Raw genomic sequence first — 21,448 nt, 5'->3', positions numbered from 1 at the left:
AGATAGAAACTGAAGACCTGATTAACGCAATTGACACCACAATTACCCTTTTGGCTCCTCCGTTACCTCTACCTCCTCACTTGCAACATTTTCCACGTAAACAACTGTCACCATGCATAATGCAGATAAAACCTACGGCCCCTGGAAAGCAGGGAAGTTTCCCTACAATTCTCAGGACTTGAACTTCTCACGGCAACATTACGCCATGTTCACTATAGGGCACTTGACCTTTGATCCCACAGGCCTGCCACTGTGAGTTTAATGTTCAGAGGTTACAGCTTACCGCTGATAAGGCAAGGACTGACCTGTCTGAATCACAGGCATGCAAAGCCATTTTCTATTTAGTAGATTCCTTTGAATTCCTTGAGGGGATTTGACACTAAAAAGTTGAACATGGTGATGCAACTCAAATATTCATGTGAGCTTGTTAATCCACTTTTCAAAAGGAATTATTAATAGGCCAACTTAGAATAGACTCTGTAGATGCCTACAAGCAGTTCTGTCTTCCAGCTGTGTTACATAAAATATAATGAATTCAGCATCATCTCACCAGGGGAGAGAGAGAGAGAAAGAGAGAGGGAGAGGAGAGGATAAATAACTTGTTTCCAAGCATGACTGGTTTATAATGAGGCCCCCAGTACACACAGAAAAACTCAGTGGATTCAGGCTGCTTTAGTATCTTGTCACTTGTATCATGTATGATACTGAATCTATACATCTAATGCCTGGGTGTTTTACACAGACAGGTCTAAAGAGCAAAGCAGCCCTGAAGCTACAGTCCTAAAGCACCCTCTAGTGACGGGTTTTGGATCTATGCATGATTTACAGCACAAGCTTTGGTCTCCAATTTCAGTTTATTTGGAGCACTTCATTAAAATCAGACTTTTTCAAATCTAGCTGCAGTTTTACCTCAAAATAGTGCAATTTTTTTTTTAAAGGATATTAACTATTCTCTGTAAACATTTCTTTTAGTTTTCAAAGGATTTTATCTGCCACTATCATTAAAGTAGATAATAAGAAAACAAAAAACAAATAAATAAGTTTTCACAACCAGTGATTAAACTCTATATCAAATATATTTCTATATATGACATTCCATAGCTTATTCTATTGAATATTAATTCCAAGAGGACTGACATGAACTGCCTGTGCATCAATACTGTATCTGCAACCTTACATCGAACACATTTCGGGCTCAGCTCAAAGACATCACTTCAAATAAGTTCTTTTACATTTTTGTCAAGAGTTTCGAGGCCCCGTCTGGTTGCTGTAGGCCCCCGAGTGACTCTGGTGTTGCTCTACCATTCCCAAGATGGTCTCTGATAGTCCTTTAATGTCGCTGTGTGTGTCGGGATGTGCAGCCAAAGCCATCAGAAGTTCAGTCATGCCTTCCCTCTCCAGCATGCCGCTGTAATGTGACGCTAGAAGATGAAGGAGGAAGAGGAAGATGAGCGAGGAATAGACCCTCAACCCCAACACCACCTAACTATTAATAAACCAGGCGGGTCTATTTTAATCAATTATTATTACATAAGGTGGTGATTTTGTGGGAAACGCAAAGTAATTAAGGAAAGAATACATATACATACACATACAATAACCACTAGATCCCCCTATATGCTCCCCATAGTCAAACCTCCCCTTTGATCTCTACAGTAGCATTTGTGTGTCTTACTGTTTTGACTGCAGACCAGATGTATGGCCCAGACTGCCCACAGCTGCACTCCTGAGGGCTGACGAGTCTGAAGCAGAGGGCAAAATGGACGGAACGACCTGAAATGTTGGCATCACAGTATACTACGATTAAAAAACGGGCAGAGTTTTAAGTAATTCTTAACATTTTTCATTTATTTGTTTTGTGCTTGAGATTCCAGGCGGTCGATTTTCCTCGGCATCAGTGCAACCCCGGGAATGAAAAGTGAAGTGTCACTGGCAGAAAATCATTTTCAGCAGGTTTGAAAATGTTTTCTTGTGACTGTCTGAGCTTTCTTTAGCACTTATGACAGTATCCTTTGTGACAAATCCCTATAGCAGATATCCAATTAAAATAATCTATACAACAAGTTGCAATTATGATAATGTGCTCAGTGTTTCATGCCAAGCATACATTAAATACATAAAATCAGCAACAGCAGGGCAAAATGTTATGTAAAAGTGTTAGAAAGAAAGTAGGATGTGTAATTGATGGGAAACTATTTAAATAAAGTGTTATGCAACATGTAGCTTCCATTTGATGTTGAACTGAACAGACAGAATGAGTAAATGCATTTAAAACGACGGCTTCTGAAAAGCTTTCTTTCTCCTCTGTCCAGTTTGCTTTTCTCTCACCTGTAAGAGACCATTTCTCTCTCCAGTTGGGTCCATGTCATTATGGAAGTATGCTGCAAAGAAAGAGAGGCGCATTGAAAAGAGCCAAAGGTGAATTTTATTGTGCGTTAAATGAAAACCAGCGTCCAAAACACACACCATCTGCTTCAGTATGGTAGTGCGGAGCTCCTCCTCCAGGGTCCAGGCCTCCGGTCTGGAGGTGAGATGCGCCAGAATCCCCCCGGCGAAGTAACGGACCCCGACCTCCACCTGGGAATCCTGCAGGAGGCTGAGGACGTGTTCCAGCAGGTCCTCCTCCAACAGGTCTGCTTGCAGCTCCTCCACCTCTGCTATATTGTTCTGTAACACAGGGAGACAAATGATAGCAGTGATGACAGCAACAATAATGTAGGATGTAACTTGAAAGGTGTTAGGGGCAGAAGGGACACAGGAAATGTTTTATATTAGATTCTACAGAATAACTTCATTTTGTTCCTAGCGACAAATTAACTTAAAGTATTTGGGGGTATTATGAAAATGATTTGACATGACTCCCATATTCAGATGCTGCCTGTTGTAACAGGTTTAAGCCCTAAATCTAGGAACGGCTGCAAAAAGAAAATGAGAATAACGTTATTATGGAAGATACATTCTCATGCAGCTATGGCATCTATTAGTGCAAATAAGCTATAAAAACAAGAACATGCCGTGCTGGCCTGTGGCACATATGGCATATGGTCAAAATATGTTCACAACTATTAACACACACACACAGAACCCACCAGGAGGCCAAGAACTTTCTGTTGAATAGAAGGTTCAGTGTAGTACGACTGCAACGCAGAAAAAAGGGGAAAGCATGAGAGGGAAAATGTTTGTGTTTCTGAGAATCTCCATGTAGGTGCATTTTCATCATCTGTACATTATGTTTTATTTTTGGGCTCCTCTACCTCCAGAACCTCCTCGTACAGCTCCAGGCCCTGGCACTCGATGAAGTTGCGGGCCGCAGCGGGCATCTCATCCGTCAGGTTCCACAGAGCACTCAGGGCGAACTTCAGAGTGGAGTCCACCACTCCCACCATCGCCTTCTGCTGCACGATAGCCAGCAGCTGCTGTTAGACAGAGCCGAGGAGAGGAGAACACGGGACAGAAGAAAAAAGGGAAGTAACATCCATTTTTGTTAAATAGATTTGTAGAAATACGAGAAGCATCCTCTGGTAGGGAGACATGCAACATTTGTGGGATGAAATGATTAACATATTAATATGTGGCATCGGAAATACAATAATTGCTTGATTACATACATAATGAGAGAAACGTGATTGGATAATGGAGTAACAGTAAATAGAGAAGGATGTTTCGTGGGTGACGGTGAGGAGATGAGTATATACGGTAGGTGAGAGAAACAGAAAGGAGAGACACTCACTCTCACTCTGAAATTGTGAATTTACCTTCATAATAAAGACGTCCTTGCTGAGCTGTGCCGTCTGCTCTGTGGACAACTGCAAATAAAACAAAAACATGAGTTATTCTTTGAGTTTTCTAAATGTCAGACTTGAACAGCATGTTTCATCCCACGGGGAATATGGCCCCATTTAACAGGACTAAATGAAAGTGTAAAGCTGGCTGTTGAAAGCAGTGTCACAGAGCCACAGGCGCTGACCAACAGGTGCCATAATATTTTCCTGCAGCAGACTAATGCACAGTAAGTGAGCAGTGTCTTGACCTTGGCCACCAGAATGGAGATGACAGCCACAGCCATCCTCTGAAGGGTCAGATCCTCGTGGCTGCTCAGCCAGTTAATCACCAGCGTGGCAGCTAAATACCTGAAGCATGATCACAGCATGGGCAGAGGGAACACAGCATTAGAAAAATATACCAATAATGTACAGACAAGCTTCAAGAAAATCTGAGTTCACGTCTGCACTTTTACATCTGGAAGGACTATTTCTTTTGGCAGTTAGACTTAAGGACTAAATATATTCTAGCTGGATCACACTCTATTGGAAAAACATTATAGCGCCACGATGTTAGTGCAGTGATTATCTTGGCTGCTGCATGACCGTCGGCCCATAACTCATATTATAAGTGAATGAAAAGTAAACTAACTTGTCAAATGGGACATCCTGAAGGATGTAGTCACTGCAAAGTGCCAGCAGACAGTTTTTCTGAACCTGGAGGGATGAAATATTTTATGAATTGAAAAAACATATGGGTATAAAAAAAATATGAGTATGAGCAACTACAGATACTGTCTGAAGGTGGCAGGATGGGAGCTGTAACCAAAAACAACATTTAAAGCAGAAACATTTAGATCAAGATGCGATGCATGACAGTCCAGCTGGCGGTGACATCTTTGTCGCAGTTACATCTTGCTGTTGTGTAACTACATGATATCATTATGTGCTGGGTAATCTGAAACATAACATCTAACCTGCTGGTGGCCGGGGAAGGTCTTCATGGCGTACAGCAGCTGGGTGACAGCGGAGGTGATCAGGCTGACGGGCATGGACTCTGCCAGGTCCTGAGTGGTCAGGTTGAATGCGCACGCAGTGGCCACCAGGTGGACGTGCAGGGAGGTGGGGTGGCTCTGCATCCCACTCAGCACCAGCTACAGGAAACAGGAGGTCCGTGTCATAATCACATGTGTTTTTAGGATCAGAAACTCTTCGTGTTTGTGACTCTTGTCAGTGGGCTGGAAACTGTCGAGAACAATCCCCAGCTTTGTATTAGTGCGTAACCTTCCTACCTCCTACAGCCTCTCACAGAGCCAGCTGTGGAGCTGCACTGTGCTCTCTATCTGTGCAGCTCCACTAGAAACTGCCTCATTACCTCCCCTCTCATCACATCTAAGTACAGTAATTATAATGTCAGATCACAGGACAATTTTACTTTAGCTGCTCTGCATGTTCTCACTGAGCTTGGACAAACTATTTTAAAATAAACTCCTCACAAACAGAGCTGGACACAAAAGACACTGAAATTAATATAATAAAAATAAAACAAAATCTCTCTTTAGAAGATTTTAATTATACTCAAGCTTTCTGAATGCCACAAGAATTATAAATTAATGTGAATTTCTGTGTGTTTGCCTATGCTTTTATTATATATGTTTATTCTTATGTACTGGTCTCCCTTGAAAAAGTTAACTTGATTAAAAAATGGCTTAACTAACTAACTAACTAGTTAAAACTCCAACATCTCATCCTGCAGAAAATAAGTGTTTCAGATATTCTGTAACACTACTGGAAAACATAATATAAAATCTTACTTAATTTACTATACAGTGCAGGTAAGTACAATTCTAGTTTCCTACAGCCTGGGTCTTTGTGTTCTAGTTTTGGCATCAGTCCTATCTGTATGAATGGTTGAGATCTGTGAATATGGTGGCGTGGCGTTTCTTCTTGAAAACTTCGATTATCAATATACTTGTAGATTCATTTTCTGTCCGTTACCTAAGTGATTAATGACCTTGTCGTTCCAGCGCTAGTCGAGATATTCCGTGTGACAAGAACGCAGTCAATGACGGAACCAGACCACAATACCTGTAACATATCTGGTCGTGGTTTGTCAATGTCTGTGGTTAGATTGTAGAGATGGACGAGGGCCTCTCGTGTGAAACACTCCCTGTCTCTGTAGCGTCTCAGGGCCTCACACACCTGGTTCTCATTAGCCTCTCCGGTTACCTGAACATACACAGCAGATCAGCAGCGTCACAGAGACAGGAAATGCAGCGGGCATATTCTGTTAATACACAATAAGGAGCCTCGAGTCAAATTCAAATGAGAAACTTATGCACGAGTCAAGCTCATGTGTCTACCCACGATGTCATGACATCAACTCTGTGCCCGATGCTCGCACTACATCCTTACTTTTAGGTTTTCCTGTGAAGAAAGGACACCACAGGAGCTGACCCCGGTGGCTAGCAGGCCCAGGAAGACTAGCCCGCTCCTGGCTTCCACAAACACTCGGACTGCGGCTTCAGTGACCCTCTTCCGCCCGGAGATATCTAGAGAAACAAGGGAAGGGAGAACCTGGGGACTCCCCTCCAGAAGCTGCCGCACTGTCTCATCCCCATCCCTCCCGTCGTTGTCATCCACAGCAAAGTGGTCATTGGAAAAGTCCAGATGCTTGAGAGCGTGAAGCTGGCTGAGGACAAAGAGCAGCCTGGCAGGTGACATATCCAGCTGCCGCAGCCGGTGGGCGATTAAGGACCTCAGGGTGTTCTTGCACTCAAGGAGCGCTGTGAGGTTTGAGACGGCACTGCAGGAGATATCCAGAGTCTCCAGCTGAGGGAGAGTGCAGATATCCTCCAGGGCAGCGTCACTCAGGTCTGTGTTGGCCAAGTTTAGCGTCCTCAGTCCCCGCAGCGAGCTGAAGCCAACTCGGACCCCTCCATCCTCCTCCAGAGACTCCCAGTCCAGACGGAGCCCATTGAGGGACAACCTCTGCAGGCTGGACCTGCACTCCAGGTTGGATGCCATGCCTGCGACAATGTCAGCCCCAGTGAGGCCCCCAGGGACCCAGGAGGCATCTAGCTCCTGGAGACGGTGAGGGCAGAGGGCCAGACAGAAAGCGTCTGCAGATACTGGGCAGCAGCGGATGGAGGCTCGGCGCAGGCGGAGCTCTTTGCAGTTTCGGAAAATCCCAACAGTTGTGTCATTCAGTATCCCTTGTAGGGAGAAGCAAACAGAGCCATGTTGTAGGAAAAAGTAGCATCAGTTTAGCCACACTTATGTTTGTGGAGTAGAATTTTCCCATCATTTCACCCTGGCATAGCACACTGTGAACTAACAAATCATCAGATGACAGGGTAAGTCAGGGACATTGATATTCTCACATTTTATACAGGAGGCTGTGTGCAATGAAGAATAACTAACACAGGGTCACAGGTAAGTCACTTTTGTCACGTCCCTTTTCTATAACTATAGTCGCTGCAGTTTCCCACAGCTGTTGATCCTGATGTTGCCGGAGCCTTTTCTGTCCTTCTGACCTACCTGCAGTTGCCATCTTTCGCAGCAGCTGGTCAGCCATCTCCTGTGGGAACAGTGGGGCCCAGCTGAGGCTCATGGAGCCGTCTGCTCGTCTGCTGCACAGGGAGTCCAGGCTGCGGCACACCTGAGCCAAGCAGAGGTCGCTCAAGCCCTGGGGGCCCTCGGCTTCCTGCCACACATCACCAGGTAATAAGAGGAGTCATGCCACTGGATAATTACATATGGCAGCGTAGGCAGAAGCACAAGTGTAGTGATCTTGAAGGATTGGTTCACCCACATAATATATTATAAAAACAATTTGGGTGAAATGACTGAGACAAAAATCTTAAGATTTATTCAGCTGTTATTCCAATTGTGGGCTGTACAGGATGTAAGACATCTATGCAGTAACCCTCTAAATATGTGTAGGAGGTTTTTCTTTATTGTTTGTTCACATTGAACACATTTGTCAAGCGCATATAAACCCTGACAGTTGTCTCTCAGGCTTTCTCCTCGGGGCTCTACAGATCCACAGTGACACAGGATCTCTAACACTGCAGGAGTCTAATTTTATCCGCAGCAGATGAACATAAGCAAAGCCCGTCTAAATCACCTAATCCCCGGGCTCTGTGTAGGGCAAAGTGGACAAAAGCAACCGGTCCTTATGGGTTAAGCGTAAAGGTGAAACTAAATAAACAAGAAAGGCTACATTTACAGAAAGGGAAGGGTCAAACTCACCATGTTTAATAAGTAAACAGTCGAGTGGGGAAAAATAAATAAATAAAAAACACGGAACAACGTCGTTTGGCAACGTTTAAGTCAAGACTCATAGTTTAAATCCATTTCTTCTCGATAAATCCAAGAAAAGTTGTGACATTTTCTTGTTTTAGATTTTAGTCGCTGCTGCTGATCATCGAGTCAACTGTCACAGGCTGAGCGCTTTCCCATTGGTCAGTCCGCATGACGTCACCGGGAGCGTGTATGAAGGTACTGTGAAGGTAGGTTATGTCAACCATCAGTTTCTGTAAAGATGGAGGGGGGCAGTGAACTCCTTTAGCCACAAGGAGGGGCTCACAGAGAGAGCTGGTTTTTGGACCACTTAGTAAGAGACAAATTCCTACTTCATGAATTAAAGATAATATTATGAGCTCACTCGGATGCCAGGGGCAAAGATAAAAATGGGGCACCTCCTCCATACACACTCATATTGGGGGTTGGGGACTTTGTCTTCCCCCTCTGGTGTGACATTAGGACACAGGGGCACAAATGAAGTACGGAAGTGTCCTATTAGGTACGGACGAGTTTTAAAAATTCAAAAGACACAAAATAAAATTGTGTTGGGACCCGTAACTTGGATATGACCCCCAATTGCTCCAGAATGCAAGGCTACACAAGAGCTGTACTTTTATCTAAATGTAGAGCAGATACAGAAACTGCATGTCCATGCCTTGAATGTTTTCTTCAGCCTCTTTCCATAACAATTATGTCATTTATTTAAACTGGACGGCCTCTATTACATACAACCGACCACCTGAGAGCCGCACACTCTCAATCACACGCACACAAACGAGTGTCCTCGCACATATGTGGGTCACACGCAAGCCCCCACACTCTTTTAATGTGCACACACATACTCTCCTACATTATTAATGTCCTGCCTCGATTGCTCATAAGCAAAACTGTCCTCCCACATGCTGAAGTATGTCTCCCCACGCAGAGAATCCCCATGCATCAAAGCCTGTGCTTCCTCCTCAAATCCAAAACATTTAGCTGAGGGGTGTTTTTTTTTTTTTTTGTCTGCAAAGCCCTCTGCATATTGTCCTCATAACAAAATAAACACAGCTGCCAATAGCTCTTGGTTTGCAGTGAGAGGCACTCACAATCCATATACGGAGCAAACACAAGAGAAGCTCTCACATCCAAAACAGACCTCCTGTTATTATGTCAAAGCTACTGAATTGCCAGAGTCGTTCAGTCATTAGATTAGAGCTGATAGGAAACAGCTTTGTGAGGAGGAGTAAGTAGACTGTGAGAAATATAGACACATGAGTGAAGCTGACAGATGAGTGTGTGTGTGTGTGTGTGTGTGTGTGTGTGTGTGTGTGTGTGTGTGTGTGTGTGCGTGTGTGTGTGTATGTGTGTGTGTATGACATCAACATCCACGAGCCTTACAGACAAATTGCTCGTCTGGGAGACAAACTAACCTTGTAGACAAGATCTTCTGAGAATTAAATGATGAAAGCTAGCCTGATTTTGAGTGTCTTCACTGCTCTCGCTGATCCCGGCCAATCTGATTCCTCACTGTTATTCATTTGTGGTGAAACCTTGTATGAGGAGCAGACTTTGACTTTCTACCTAAACTTTATGTGACATCAGAGGAGGAAGGCAGGGCCAAGCCTTCCCCCTGCTCAGACCACAGAGGAAAATCGCACCATCAGCCTCCCTCTTTCTGTGTATGGACCACCCTCCACTGTTCTCTCCTGGTGGACGGCGTCTGCTCGTGCAGGCCTTCATTCTCAATGAGAGCAAAGACAGAGGGAGACATGAGAGTGAGAGGAGGGGAGTGGAGAGCATGAACCTGCACAGGAACCACAACTGAGACGCCAAGCTGGGTCTTACCTGCACACCCTGGACCACTGAGTGAACCCGCTGACACAGGTAAGAATTTTATTTTTCTTTCTTTTTTTTTTTTTTGTGATCAAGTTGCTCATAAACTGAATTTGGCATTTGTATGTTTTTTTTTTCCGATCCTCTCTGGAAAAATACGGAAATTGTTGAAACCTCAGATCTTCCCAGTCATAACTGGACTGGAAAATGGTATTTACTGGTAAAAGTCGAGGTAATTTCAAACAATGAAGTTAGATTGAGGTTTTAGATGAAAGTTGAATCCTCTAGACCTCCATGACACTTCATAAAGAACTATGGAACCACTGTAAAGCACTTGAGTTAAACATTTGAGCATTAATGTGTTTTTAAAATCCATATGTACATGTGGCATAAATCCCATGGTGAAATTCACTATGTATATAGCTCATGCATCAAGTCATCCCCCTCAGCAGACAGACCTAATCAGTGGCACCATCAGAATAACTTGTGGGTTAATTGGCACAGTCCTAAAAATCTGCCGGCCAAGAGGAAAAGCCACAACAAAGTTAGACTGAAAGAAAATGGGGCTTTCTGATTTGCAACACATTCATTCTGTATGTTGAAATAAAGTTGGAAAGAAATCAGGGGACAGAAATGTGACTTTCCGGGGTTAGGGCTTTTTGATGGCTTGAATGTAAAAGAAAATCTTTTAATTGAGGAGCTTAGCAGGAGACGGTGAGAGCTCAGTGGCAGCACTTAGAGTCAGTGGACCTATTGGCAACGTCCCCCTGTTCCTCCGGGCTGGGAAAACCAGCCACCGCAAAGTTTGACCTGTCTGGTTGCAAGGACTGTATTAATATAGATGAGGTGGCTGGATCTGGTCAGGTCTGGCTCTGAGAGAGGAGAGGAGAAGAGAAGGAGAGGAGAGGAGAGGAGAGGAGAAGAGAAGGAGAGGAGAGGAGAGGAGAGGAGAAGGAGAGAAGAGATCAACAAAAAACTGGCTGCTGCGGCCGACTTGATGAAGACCAGCAGGGTGCGAACGACAGAGCGAGACCTGGTGGTAATAACTGCCGATGAGATTCCCAGCCCTGGCCAAGGAGCCTCTGTGTAAACACTGTCACCCCTGTCAGGCTGGGGCCTGTGAGATTCATATTGTGTGGTTAGAGACGTGCAGACGGGCCAATTGCTGAGACCGAGCTATTGAAAGGGATGACCTGTGATTACGGAAAGACAGGGAAAAGTCCTCTCCGCTTAATAATAACTGACTGACAGTGCCAAGGTGTCTCTGAGCCCTGACACATGGCCCGTTTTCCTTTAAGTGCCTTTTCCTTTGCCCTCAAACGGATTATAATCTGTGGCAAAACAAACTGCAGCTTGTTCCATATGTTAGAGCTGCAACAACATAGTCATCAAAAATCAGTGTCGGTCCAGGTCATTTCTGTCTGTCAAGAAGTCGTTGTGCCTCATGAAAACACAAAAGCTTGGTATTATACGTTTCCCTTGAGGCAAGCATTTTTTTTTTCCTCTGACAATGATAAAAGAGTAAAATTCTGCTACAGCAGCAGTTTGAGTTTAGGTAATGCTCTGGGATCTGTCCCATTAACTGTGGTCAGGACTCTTCAGTGCAACTAAACATCAAGAGGAGACCACAGAAATGATTCAAAGCCCCTGCTGTCTCTGTCTTGGACTCATTTAATTCTGCTTCCTTGCCATCTGTTAAAATCCTCAGCGGATTTATTTTTGATGAACTCTGATATGAAGTCATATTGTGTGCCTGTCAGAGGTGTTAGATGAAGGTGACTTAACCTCCTTGGCCATATCCATCAGACTGCCTTCTGGTGGGATTTGGCACGACGGCCAAAATCAGCCTGCAGTTGGCTCTCCAGTCGCCCCACATCCAGAGCCAAGCCTCGCTATTGAATATGGAAGGAGGGATCTTTCACTTAGCATGCATTTTTGAACGTCACCCACCCCTGCTCCATTCGTTGTGCTGTCAAAACCAATAAGATCAAAACACAGGCTTTCCTTCCAAAAATAGACTCCAGAAAACATTACTCATAAATCAGGGATTCCTGCTCCCCCTGCTGCTCCTCATACATCAATTTCTTTTATTCCTCACCAATTTCTAATTTATCTATTTGTACCAGTCAGGCAGGAATGGCAGAAGTTAAAATGAGTTAGTGAGACCCAATCACAACCACCTGCCGACTTCGACCATTTTGTTCATTACTGACGGTTCTACACCTCAAGAATCCATCAAAGACTGGCAGTGGACACCAGCCCGTTAAAGTGATATGTTCAGTGTCGTCCACGGCCAGATGAACTACATTTTCTGCCAAATATGTTCATTTTCAGTCAAACATTTCGTCAGACTCAAAGGTTTTTTTTTTTTAACATACTAATTCACGAGCCAGTGCAGGTGCACTGAAAGGCTATAGGGGAGGTTCGTGGAAGGTCCGACCCGGGAGATCTACAGAAATGTGAAAAACAGATCTCAGCACTTGCCCACACCCAGTCACCTGATACAGATGTGGTAAGGGCCTTAATGAAAGACAACCCATGAGGGAATGTATTGAAAATGTGAGTTACGATAACAGATTTGTGGTGGGTGGGTGGCACTGCTTTTACTCCACCACAAGGGAACCAGAAGGCACAGCTCGCCAAGAGCAGGACGACTTGATGTGTGAAACCAGCTGTGTCTGTGTCAGAGTCTGCTAATTTTCACTTAACATATTAATGCTCACTTACTTCAGAATTAGACTCTTGTGTTGAGTCTAGCCTGGAAACTCCAGTATCATGCCAACAGATGCTCTTGGACTATTTAACATGTGCAAGCACGGTGGTTATATTGGATAAGAGAGGAAAAGAAAACATCTGCATAGCAGTGTAGTCTTCAGTAGTCCTCTGGTAGTGTGCCTGGTAGGAAATTGAAAAGAAAGTACGAGATGAGTGGTAGCATAAAAAGGAAGCGAATACTTGGACCAAATTAAAGAATAAGTCTGGTGATATTCTATATTTCTCTTACGTCGACAAGTCAAATGAAAATACCAAAACCAACAATGAACTGATTCTACTAACAAGTATCGTCAGTGTAGCCGAAGCATGATATAGCATAATCCTCTGTGCCACAGAGCTCCACTGTTGTCCAAGAACTATATATCAGGGAGCCAATGGGTGTTGCACTGCACTGGGTGACATGCTCCGTCATCTTTGTGAGCATGGGCGCCATGGTTTATTTGGAGTCAGTTTCATTCTGGAGCTGTTAATATGTCTAGCACATAAAATGTGTATTAATCCACAGCTGAAAATCGTCCCCAAACAAATGCACTATACCCCTGTTTGAGTAATGCTTGCTGAAAACTACAATGCCCAGCTGTTTTGGCAAGTTAATGAACCCGTTTTAACAGAGTCTCAAACCCCACTAACTCCTCTGTGAGGCTGTACAGAGGCACAGTGGAGCTTTAAGCTAAATGCTACCTAATATTTGCTAGAAAAGCACTAAACACAAGATAAAGCTGAGGAATGTCATTAAGTCTTTAAGTATTGGACAAATTGAAATTCCAACCTGATGATGAAGTCGTTAGCATTCATCCCCACAAGACCACAAACGCCTCTCCACAGTCTCATGGCTAATAGTCTGGATTTCACCCTGAGTGAAAGCGGTGAACCACTGACCCACTGACTATCATGAGCTGTGTTTAAGATTCACATATTCAGTAGGAACCAATACGCTTGGCGCTGAAAGTGTAGGGAAGTTGTAAAGTACTGACAGACAGACAAATTTTTATGTGATTTATTTACAGTAAATATAATATTGAAGAACACCAACCTTAAAAATGGTTTCCATGTTTTTTTCTTCTTTGTAGATCTGTAGCTTGTTTGGGGATAAAGAGAGGAAGAATCATGGGACCTGGAACATGGAGCCTATTTATTCTGCTTGGTTTGGCCCTCTGGAGCAACAGCCAAGCCCTCACCAAAAACCCCATCCTCTCCCGGATACGAAGGGCTCCAGAGGCCAGCGGAGAAAACAAAAAGTGCTCTTACACCTTCCTGGTCCCTGAACAGAAGATCACAGGCCCCATCTGTGCCGCCCGCGGTTACTCAACCGATAAGGACAGAGTGACGCGCCTGGACGTGGCTGCAGTGCGCGACCTTCTGTCAAAGCAGCGTCGGGAGATGGAGACTTTGAAGCTGGTGGTGGATGTGGACGGCAACTTGGTAAATGAGATGAAGCTATTGAGAAAAGAGAGCAGGAACATGAACTCCAGGGTTACCCAACTCTACATGCAGCTGCTGCATGAGATCATCAGGAAGAGGGACAACTCACTGGAGCTGGCCCAGCTGGAGACACGCATCCTTAATGCCACCACTGAGTCACTACGTCTGGCCTCCAGGTACAGGGAACTGGAGGCCAAATACGCAGCCCTGTCTGCAGTGGTGAACAACCAGTCAGTGCTGATTGGAGCACTGGAAGAGCGTTGTATGCAGGTGTACAGCCGCAGGCACGAGCACCCACCCATGGGACCTCCGCTGGTGCAGGTGGTGCCTGAGAACATTCCTGTCAATGTGCCACGTTTCACCAATGAGATCCAGAGGGACCACACCCGAGGGTTTGCTCGGGAAAGAGGCTCTCGCTCTGGGCCATCACCCACAAGTGGTACCCTGGATGTCCAGAAACCCCCCGAGAGAAACTTCAGCGCTGAAGGTGAGTGAGTGAGTTAGTGAGTGATCCATCCATCCAAACATCCATCCATCCAAACATCCATTCATCCATCCATCCATCCATCCAAACATCCATTCATCCATCCATCCATCCATCCAAACATCCATTCATCCATCCATCCATCCATCCAAACATCCATTCATCCATCCATCCATCCATCCAAACATCCATTCATCCATCCATCCATCCATCCAAACATCCATTCATCCATCCATCCATCCATCCAAACATCCATTCATCCATCCATCCATCCATCCAAACATCCATTCATCCATCCATCCATCCATCCAAACATCCATTCATCCATCCATCCATCCATCCAAACATCCATTCATCCATCCATCCATCCATCCAAACATCCATTCATCCATCCATCCATCCATCCAAACATCCATTCATCCATCCATCCATCCATCCAAACATCCATTCATCCATCCATCCATCCATCCAAACATCCATTCATCCATCCATCCATCCATCCAAACATCCATTCATCCATCCATCCATCCATCCAAACATCCATTCATCCATCCATCCATCCATCCAAACATCCATTCATCCATCCATCCATCCATCCAAACATCCATTCATCCATCCATCCATCCATCCATCTATCCATCCAAACATCCATCCATCCATTCAAACATCCAAATATCCAAACATCCATCCATCCATCCAAACATCCATCCATTAATTCCTCGATTCGGTCATGGAAATCCAAAACAGTCAGGGTGAAATGTAGAGCAGTCATGACTTTGCAGGCCAACCATAACAAAGTAATAATCTCTGACTTTGAATACAGCTGCAGGTGAGCTGGTGGCCTCATTTTCAAAGGTTAGAGATTTGCAAATTCAGCTGGAACTCTGCTCCCCACTCAACAGAAAGAACACAAACCAGGGTGGAAATAAAAATGTTGTAATGTCTGAATTGAGGCAGGGGACTTAAACCAAAGCAAAGAAAGACCTAACCAGTGTGACTTTGCTCATCAACAGAAATTCCTGACGCATTTAGATTGCCCTCACCCAAGAATAATAAAGTGCGTAGGATTTCGCTGCAGCTGTGTATGAAAACGATCCTGTACAAGACTGTTCCATTGCATGTGAGATGTAGACAAAACCCAGGCTGCTGTGATAGGCTCCTGCAAACCACAAAGTAGATGCACTTCTGGAATACTTCATGAGGTGAATGGACTATACCTTTACATTATTATATTATTAGCTGGGAGAGGGTTAGTCGCCCTTTAAATAAACTCAGCGCTACATATGCTTGTAATTAAAACTCCTGTAAAGAGGATTACTTTGAAAAAGGCCAGACTCACATTCACCCATTTAAACACTGAGTTAACAAGATATCTATTTTGGTTTTTTGACCTCAAATGTAGGCAATTCATTTCTTATTAAGATGAACTTAATTAGCCCCATTCTCCCATGCTGTTCGGGGAGGACAGAGTAAATAAGTGAATCTTTGTGTTTTCTATTACTCTGTTTGCTTGTGTGATTTTGCTCTTTTTTTCACTGGTCTGTCCTACTTATTTAAGCCTCTGTCAGACGCTGACTTAAGTGTTTCTTCATCATTCAAACTCATGGCACTCGTGTTGTTGTTTCAATCCTCGCCAAAACTGCTAAAATTGCCTTACAAAGCCAAAATGTCATCCCTACATATTTGGTCAAGCTTGAGTTAAGATCAGAATCTGACCTTCTGACATCTGTTTCACCATGAGAAAAAAAAACAAAAAAAACAACATGTAAAGTTTTCAGTAAAAACAAAACAGAAGTAAAAAAAAGCTGCACCCTCACTGCGCCCTAGTTGAGGCTGCTTTGCCTACTTTCTCCGGCCTGTTTTCCCTGTAATTAAAAAGTCAGTTTTGATGCTTTTAGTGATTTCTTTATTATAGTATATATACAATTAAATATATCTAACAATAATAGTGAAAAAAGTAATACCAAATAAACCAGTCCTGCTTACTGGCCTCGCTTAGCTACCGTTTAGATTGTCCAAACATGGAGCGCAGTGTCTGATTTAATGCGACAGTGATGACAAGCTGCCTGCTTCTCTTATTGTTCTTTCCTCCAGGCCCGTTCAGAGACTGTCTCGCCGCACAGGAAGCCGGCCACAGCACCAGCGGCATGTACCTGATCAGACCAGACGAAGCAGAGAGGCCAGTGCAGGCCTGGTGTGAACAGGATATAGACAATGGGGGCTGGACTGTTATCCAGAGCAGGAGAGACGGATCAGTTAATTTCTTCAGGAACTGGGATAACTACAAGGTGATGACAATGACACATCCCCTGCCCTGTCCGTCTCCTTTCGCTCTCTCCTCTCCCGGGCCCGCCTCTGAATACTTGGCTCGTCCAGAGACAACAGTGGTGCCGTTATATGACCCATCTAAATGAACCATCTGGGGTCTTTGGGACTATACCCTAGGCTTGTATCCTTGTGTTTTCACTTACTGTAAAATATAACGCCCTGTCAGCAGCGCTATCCGTCGGAGGTCATTTGGTTTGAGATTCCCATTATGAAACATTAGATGGCCCACTAGGAAGGTATGTTCCACAGCTCAATCTGCAGGCGTTTCTTTCCAAAACCACTACTACTATGCTGCCTTCCTGGATGGATAGCTGGTTGGCTTACTGCACCACACTATATAGAGCCCACTCATCAAAGCTCTGTGAGAATGAGATGGAGTATATCGCTGCTGGCAGCCTCAGCAATTCAGTGTTCCATTCAGCCTGGCCAGGCCTGTGCATGTGTAACTGCAAGCTAAATTGCCCTCCTCAACATTGATTTGCCTGTGAGCTCTCCCACAAAGCCACCACATGCACACACACACACACACACACACACACACACACACACACACACACACACACACACACACACACACAGCACAGCACCAGAGAGGAGGCCCCGGACTGAAACCCTACATCATTCATCATGTGCTGGCTCACCCGGCTAATCCACAATCACAAACCTCAACCTCCTTTACCAAGTGAAGTGTTCTGGCGGCACGCGGCCAGACGTAGATTGCTTGAGGTTATTCAACACAAGCACCCGTTCCAGTTTTCGCCATTCCAGTTGATCCCGGAGATCTGTGGGGTTTGAGCAATGAACAGGCATTCTGAAGATGGATGCTTATTTTCCAGCACGAACTCTACAACACGTCTTTATGAGGAGTTTCAAAGACAGGGTCTCATTCTTCTGCCACAGTGCCTTTTTCATTTTGAAGTTTGAAGCGTCATCAAAAAGAAAGTTCTCATTTGTCCTGTTAACAACCCCACAGCCTCTTCTAAAGCTCCTAAACAATTCTCATGTTTCTAAACTCCCTGGGAAACCACATAACAAACAATGCGCATTATTTTCTGTAATTTTGCTCTAACCTTCCTTTTGATCTTCCTTTGACTCAGAGCGGCTTTGGCAACATAGACGGGGAATACTGGCTTGGTCTGGAAGGCATCTACAATTTAGGGAGGCAGGGAGACTATAAGCTGCTGGTGGAGCTGGAGGACTGGATGGGCAAAAAGGTCTACGCTCAGTACAGCAGCTTCCACCTGGAGCCAGAGAGCGAGGGCTTCCGCCTGCGGCTGGGCACCTACCAGGGCAACGCCGGGGACTCCCTCAGCAGCCACAATGGCAAACAGTTCACCACTCTGGATCGAGACAAGGATGCCTTCTCAGGTAGATGAACATGGTGTCCCTTTGTGCTCTTGTAGCATAGTCTCCCTTTAGGATGCCATGATATTAATGTTAATATTGTGACCTTGGAATTATAAGCCTGTATCTGAGTGGTTGCGAGATTTTAAGCTTTTAAGTGTTCACTATGGCGACAGTGACATACAGTGAAGATCTTTTTCACTGGTCAAAAATCAGACACCCTTAAGATGCTGTGATTGAAAAAACAAATGGGTTTTCTCGAACTGGTCGATCACAGATAGACCGTTACTTGAAGACCGAATGAACGTAGCGCATTTGTCCCTCGCTGATCATCGCATGTCGCCTGAAATCCCACAACGCTCTATGGAGGGATTTACTCGCATCCCATAGAAAATAAATAGCGGAAGCAAGCAAATCATGTGACATCACCTTCACCTCTTTTTAGTTGATGCTGTGAGAATGTCAAAAGCTCAAAAGCTGTATCATGCAGCGTGTAGTAGCTTGTTCGTTAGCAAACATTGTGTAAATATGCGACCAGCTCCTTGTGGGATTCCAAGCAACGCACGCCTGAGCAGCAATGCGAAAAGAGCGAGGTGTCGTTTGCTGAAAAATTTTCACTACATGCAAATGATTGCAAAACTTGCCTGGTGACACGACACTGACTTGCTGAAAAACTGACATCAAAAAAAGATCAGTTCTTAACCTGCAAGCAGATTTTATGGTGAGCTGTGACAAGCTCGCAACGACAAGCAGGAAGTGGCAGAGGCAGTGACTCGCCATTACCCGTGAAAGGTTCTGTCAATATGTTGTCAAGTGATGTTTTCTGATGTCAACATCAAATGTGTGAAGAACACACCTCTTCATAGAGCTAATCATCCCCATTCCTTCTCCCCAACAACAGGTAACTGTGCCCATTTCCATAAAGGAGGCTGGTGGTACAATGCTTGTGGCCAAGCCAATCTTAATGGTGTCTGGTACACCGGAGGCGTCTACCGCAGCAAGTTCCAAGATGGGATCTTCTGGGCCGACTACGGCGGAGGCTTCTACTCCATGAAATCTGTCCGCATGATGATCAGGCCCATAGACTGAGGAGATACTGTAAGCCAGGCTGGTCCCCGGGCAGCTATGGAGGCCAGGTCACACTTGAACCTCATTCTAAGTCTTGACTATATATATGTCATCAGCAACTGGTTGATCCAAGATAAAAAAAAGACCCGCACCAATGGAGATTACCACCCATCAGTAGTGACTTGAGTTGCCTCCTGTAACAGAAATAGACTCTGTTTGAACATTGTTCTCTTTATATATAATAGATGCACACATAGAGGGGTTTAGGGGACATGACTATTTATAGTACGCCATACAACTCCTTTAACCACCAAATACACATCAAGGTAAAGGGAAATTAAAATTGACTCCCAACATTTTGCAGTTAAATAATGCAAGCTGACGATCTGATTTAGAAACCACAGTATTTCCCTCGTTACTAGGTCATCCCGAGTAGAGGAGGCGCCACATCCTCACAAAACTTCATTGGTATTGATTTCATTCATAAGCTTTAGTGTCACAGGATCTAAATGCATCTCTTCCTACCTCGCCAAGATAAACGTCTGGGGGAAACACTCATACATAGGATTTAACTTGTGCTATACTTGCTGGGAGCTGGAAAATACATTTTGTTAATACCTATATAGATTTATTTAGACCCTGTATTCACTTCCAGATTTAAAAAGGCCAGGGAGCTGGAGCAAGGAAAAGTGGCTTAAAAACATGTTTTATGTACATTTGATTACACAGACACTGTACGGATTTATTTTTTCCTCCCTGCAGTTAATATGACCTGTGTGTTAAGCTATGTTGTCCAAGTGCAGATGACCGGAAACTGTAAATTATGTGTACAATTAACTTATCATAACAGTGAAAAGGGCCGAGTTCCCGAGGGAACAGTGAAAGATCCTACAGAAAATAGAACTAATTTCCACCACTGAACATATGACAACCATTCTCAAAGTATGCTTGCCGTTATATGTTCTTCTCATTTGGCTGTTGATTAAATTTCAGTATGACTCTGAGAAAAACAAGCATTGTTTAGAGAAAAAAAAGATGGAATTACGTTTTGTTTTGAGTGGTTTTCGACCATGAAAAAATATGTCGACCAAGCGTCTTGAGAGTTATAGGCACTGGGACAGACAACGAGAAGCACATTGCTGAAAGCCAGACAGGATGGAGAAAGAAAAAGAAGGGAGAGAGGGGAGGGAGTGGGGGAGGGAGGGGATGAACTGGGATGGAAATGGTCCAAATTTCCAAGTTATTTTCCCCCCTTCTTCCTTTTAAATACAGTGAAATTTACATTCTTTCCACACAAAAGTGCTTGAACTGTATGTTTTCGTAAAAATATCTTTCATTGACAAAGTCATGGGCTCCTGCACTCTGTAATCACCGGTATGGAAGGAAAGCGGTATCCTTTTGGGGAAACCATCCCAGAGGAGAGGGGAGCTGGGGGGCTTGAACTGGTGGGTCTGCTTTGAACAAGAGTATTGCATCCACAACACACATGAAAGACAAACAGCCTTTGGTCTCTGAGCTGAAAATAGACTCTCATATTCTGCTGTTTTTCTTATTGACCACAATGGCCCTCACACCCATCTCTTTAACAAACTTAAAACCAAAAACACTAAGTAGGGAGACCCAGCTGGACATGGTAACATGTTTATGGACATGTGAAAAAAAAAAGCAGCATCTAATAAAAATGGCATTATTATTTTGAAATGAAACAGCAATAAAAGCTGAAACCTATGACTCACAACACTTGGCAGAACAAACATTACACAACTAACACTCAATAAATGGACAACGTGTTGGGTCACTTCGGGGGATGCTCTTTTTCACTGGAACTCCAGAGAGCTGATTTATGCCGTTAACCAAGAAGTACATGACTGGTTAGTGTTTAGTTTTTGTTGAGATTACATGCACATTCCAGTCTTATCTTGTGGGTGTGAGTCATGCCAATAAACTGTTGTTATTTCCCATAGTTGTTTCAAACAGATAGAGCGACTGTACATCTTCATGGAGGCTCTAAAGTTTCCTCGCTGAAGTTCTGAGACATTTCTGTGTTTGACATGAATGAGAGTTTTCTTAAATGTGCCTGACTCTGTGTGTGTGTTGCGTAGGCGTGAGAAAGTAGTGAGGAGACAGATGAATACGACGCAAA

The 21,448-nt window shown here is 44.2% G+C and overlaps 2 protein-coding genes across 2 annotated transcripts; one reads left to right on the top strand and one right to left on the bottom strand.

Moving 5' to 3' along the window:
* Positions 1–1,129: 1,129 nt before the first annotated feature.
* On the bottom strand, positions 1,130–8,239 carry LOC111228900 (protein zyg-11 homolog). Its single transcript, XM_022755011.1, has 14 exons — positions 8,207–8,239; positions 7,302–7,467; positions 6,177–6,976; positions 5,850–5,990; positions 4,739–4,915; positions 4,414–4,478; positions 4,031–4,130; positions 3,756–3,806; positions 3,255–3,416; positions 3,090–3,137; positions 2,467–2,667; positions 2,329–2,381; positions 1,676–1,773; positions 1,130–1,421 (listed from the first exon to the last, which is right to left on the bottom strand). Exons 1-14 carry the CDS (start codon positions 8,237–8,239, stop codon positions 1,240–1,242), a joined length of 2,277 nt encoding a protein of 758 aa, XP_022610732.1. The 3' UTR covers positions 1,130–1,239.
* Positions 8,240–9,758: 1,519 nt separating this feature from the next.
* Positions 9,759–20,474, top strand: LOC111228879 (angiopoietin-related protein 1-like). Its single transcript, XM_022754988.1, has 5 exons — positions 9,759–9,935; positions 13,730–14,568; positions 16,660–16,853; positions 17,991–18,261; positions 19,139–20,474. The coding sequence occupies exons 2-5, from the start codon at positions 13,767–13,769 to the stop codon at positions 19,324–19,326; spliced, it is 1,455 nt and encodes a 484-aa protein (XP_022610709.1). The 5' UTR covers positions 9,759–9,935; positions 13,730–13,766; the 3' UTR covers positions 19,327–20,474.
* Positions 20,475–21,448: the final 974 nt, after the last annotated feature.

This window comes from Seriola dumerili, unplaced genomic scaffold (assembly GCF_002260705.1).
Source record: "Seriola dumerili isolate Sdu_G_001 unplaced genomic scaffold, Sdu_1.0 BDQW01000226.1, whole genome shotgun sequence".
In the NCBI taxonomy this organism is placed as follows: domain Eukaryota; kingdom Metazoa; phylum Chordata; class Actinopteri; order Carangiformes; family Carangidae; genus Seriola; species Seriola dumerili.
The sequence above is the reverse complement of the archived record's forward strand: the minus strand, read 5'-3'. Positions and strand labels throughout refer to the sequence as shown.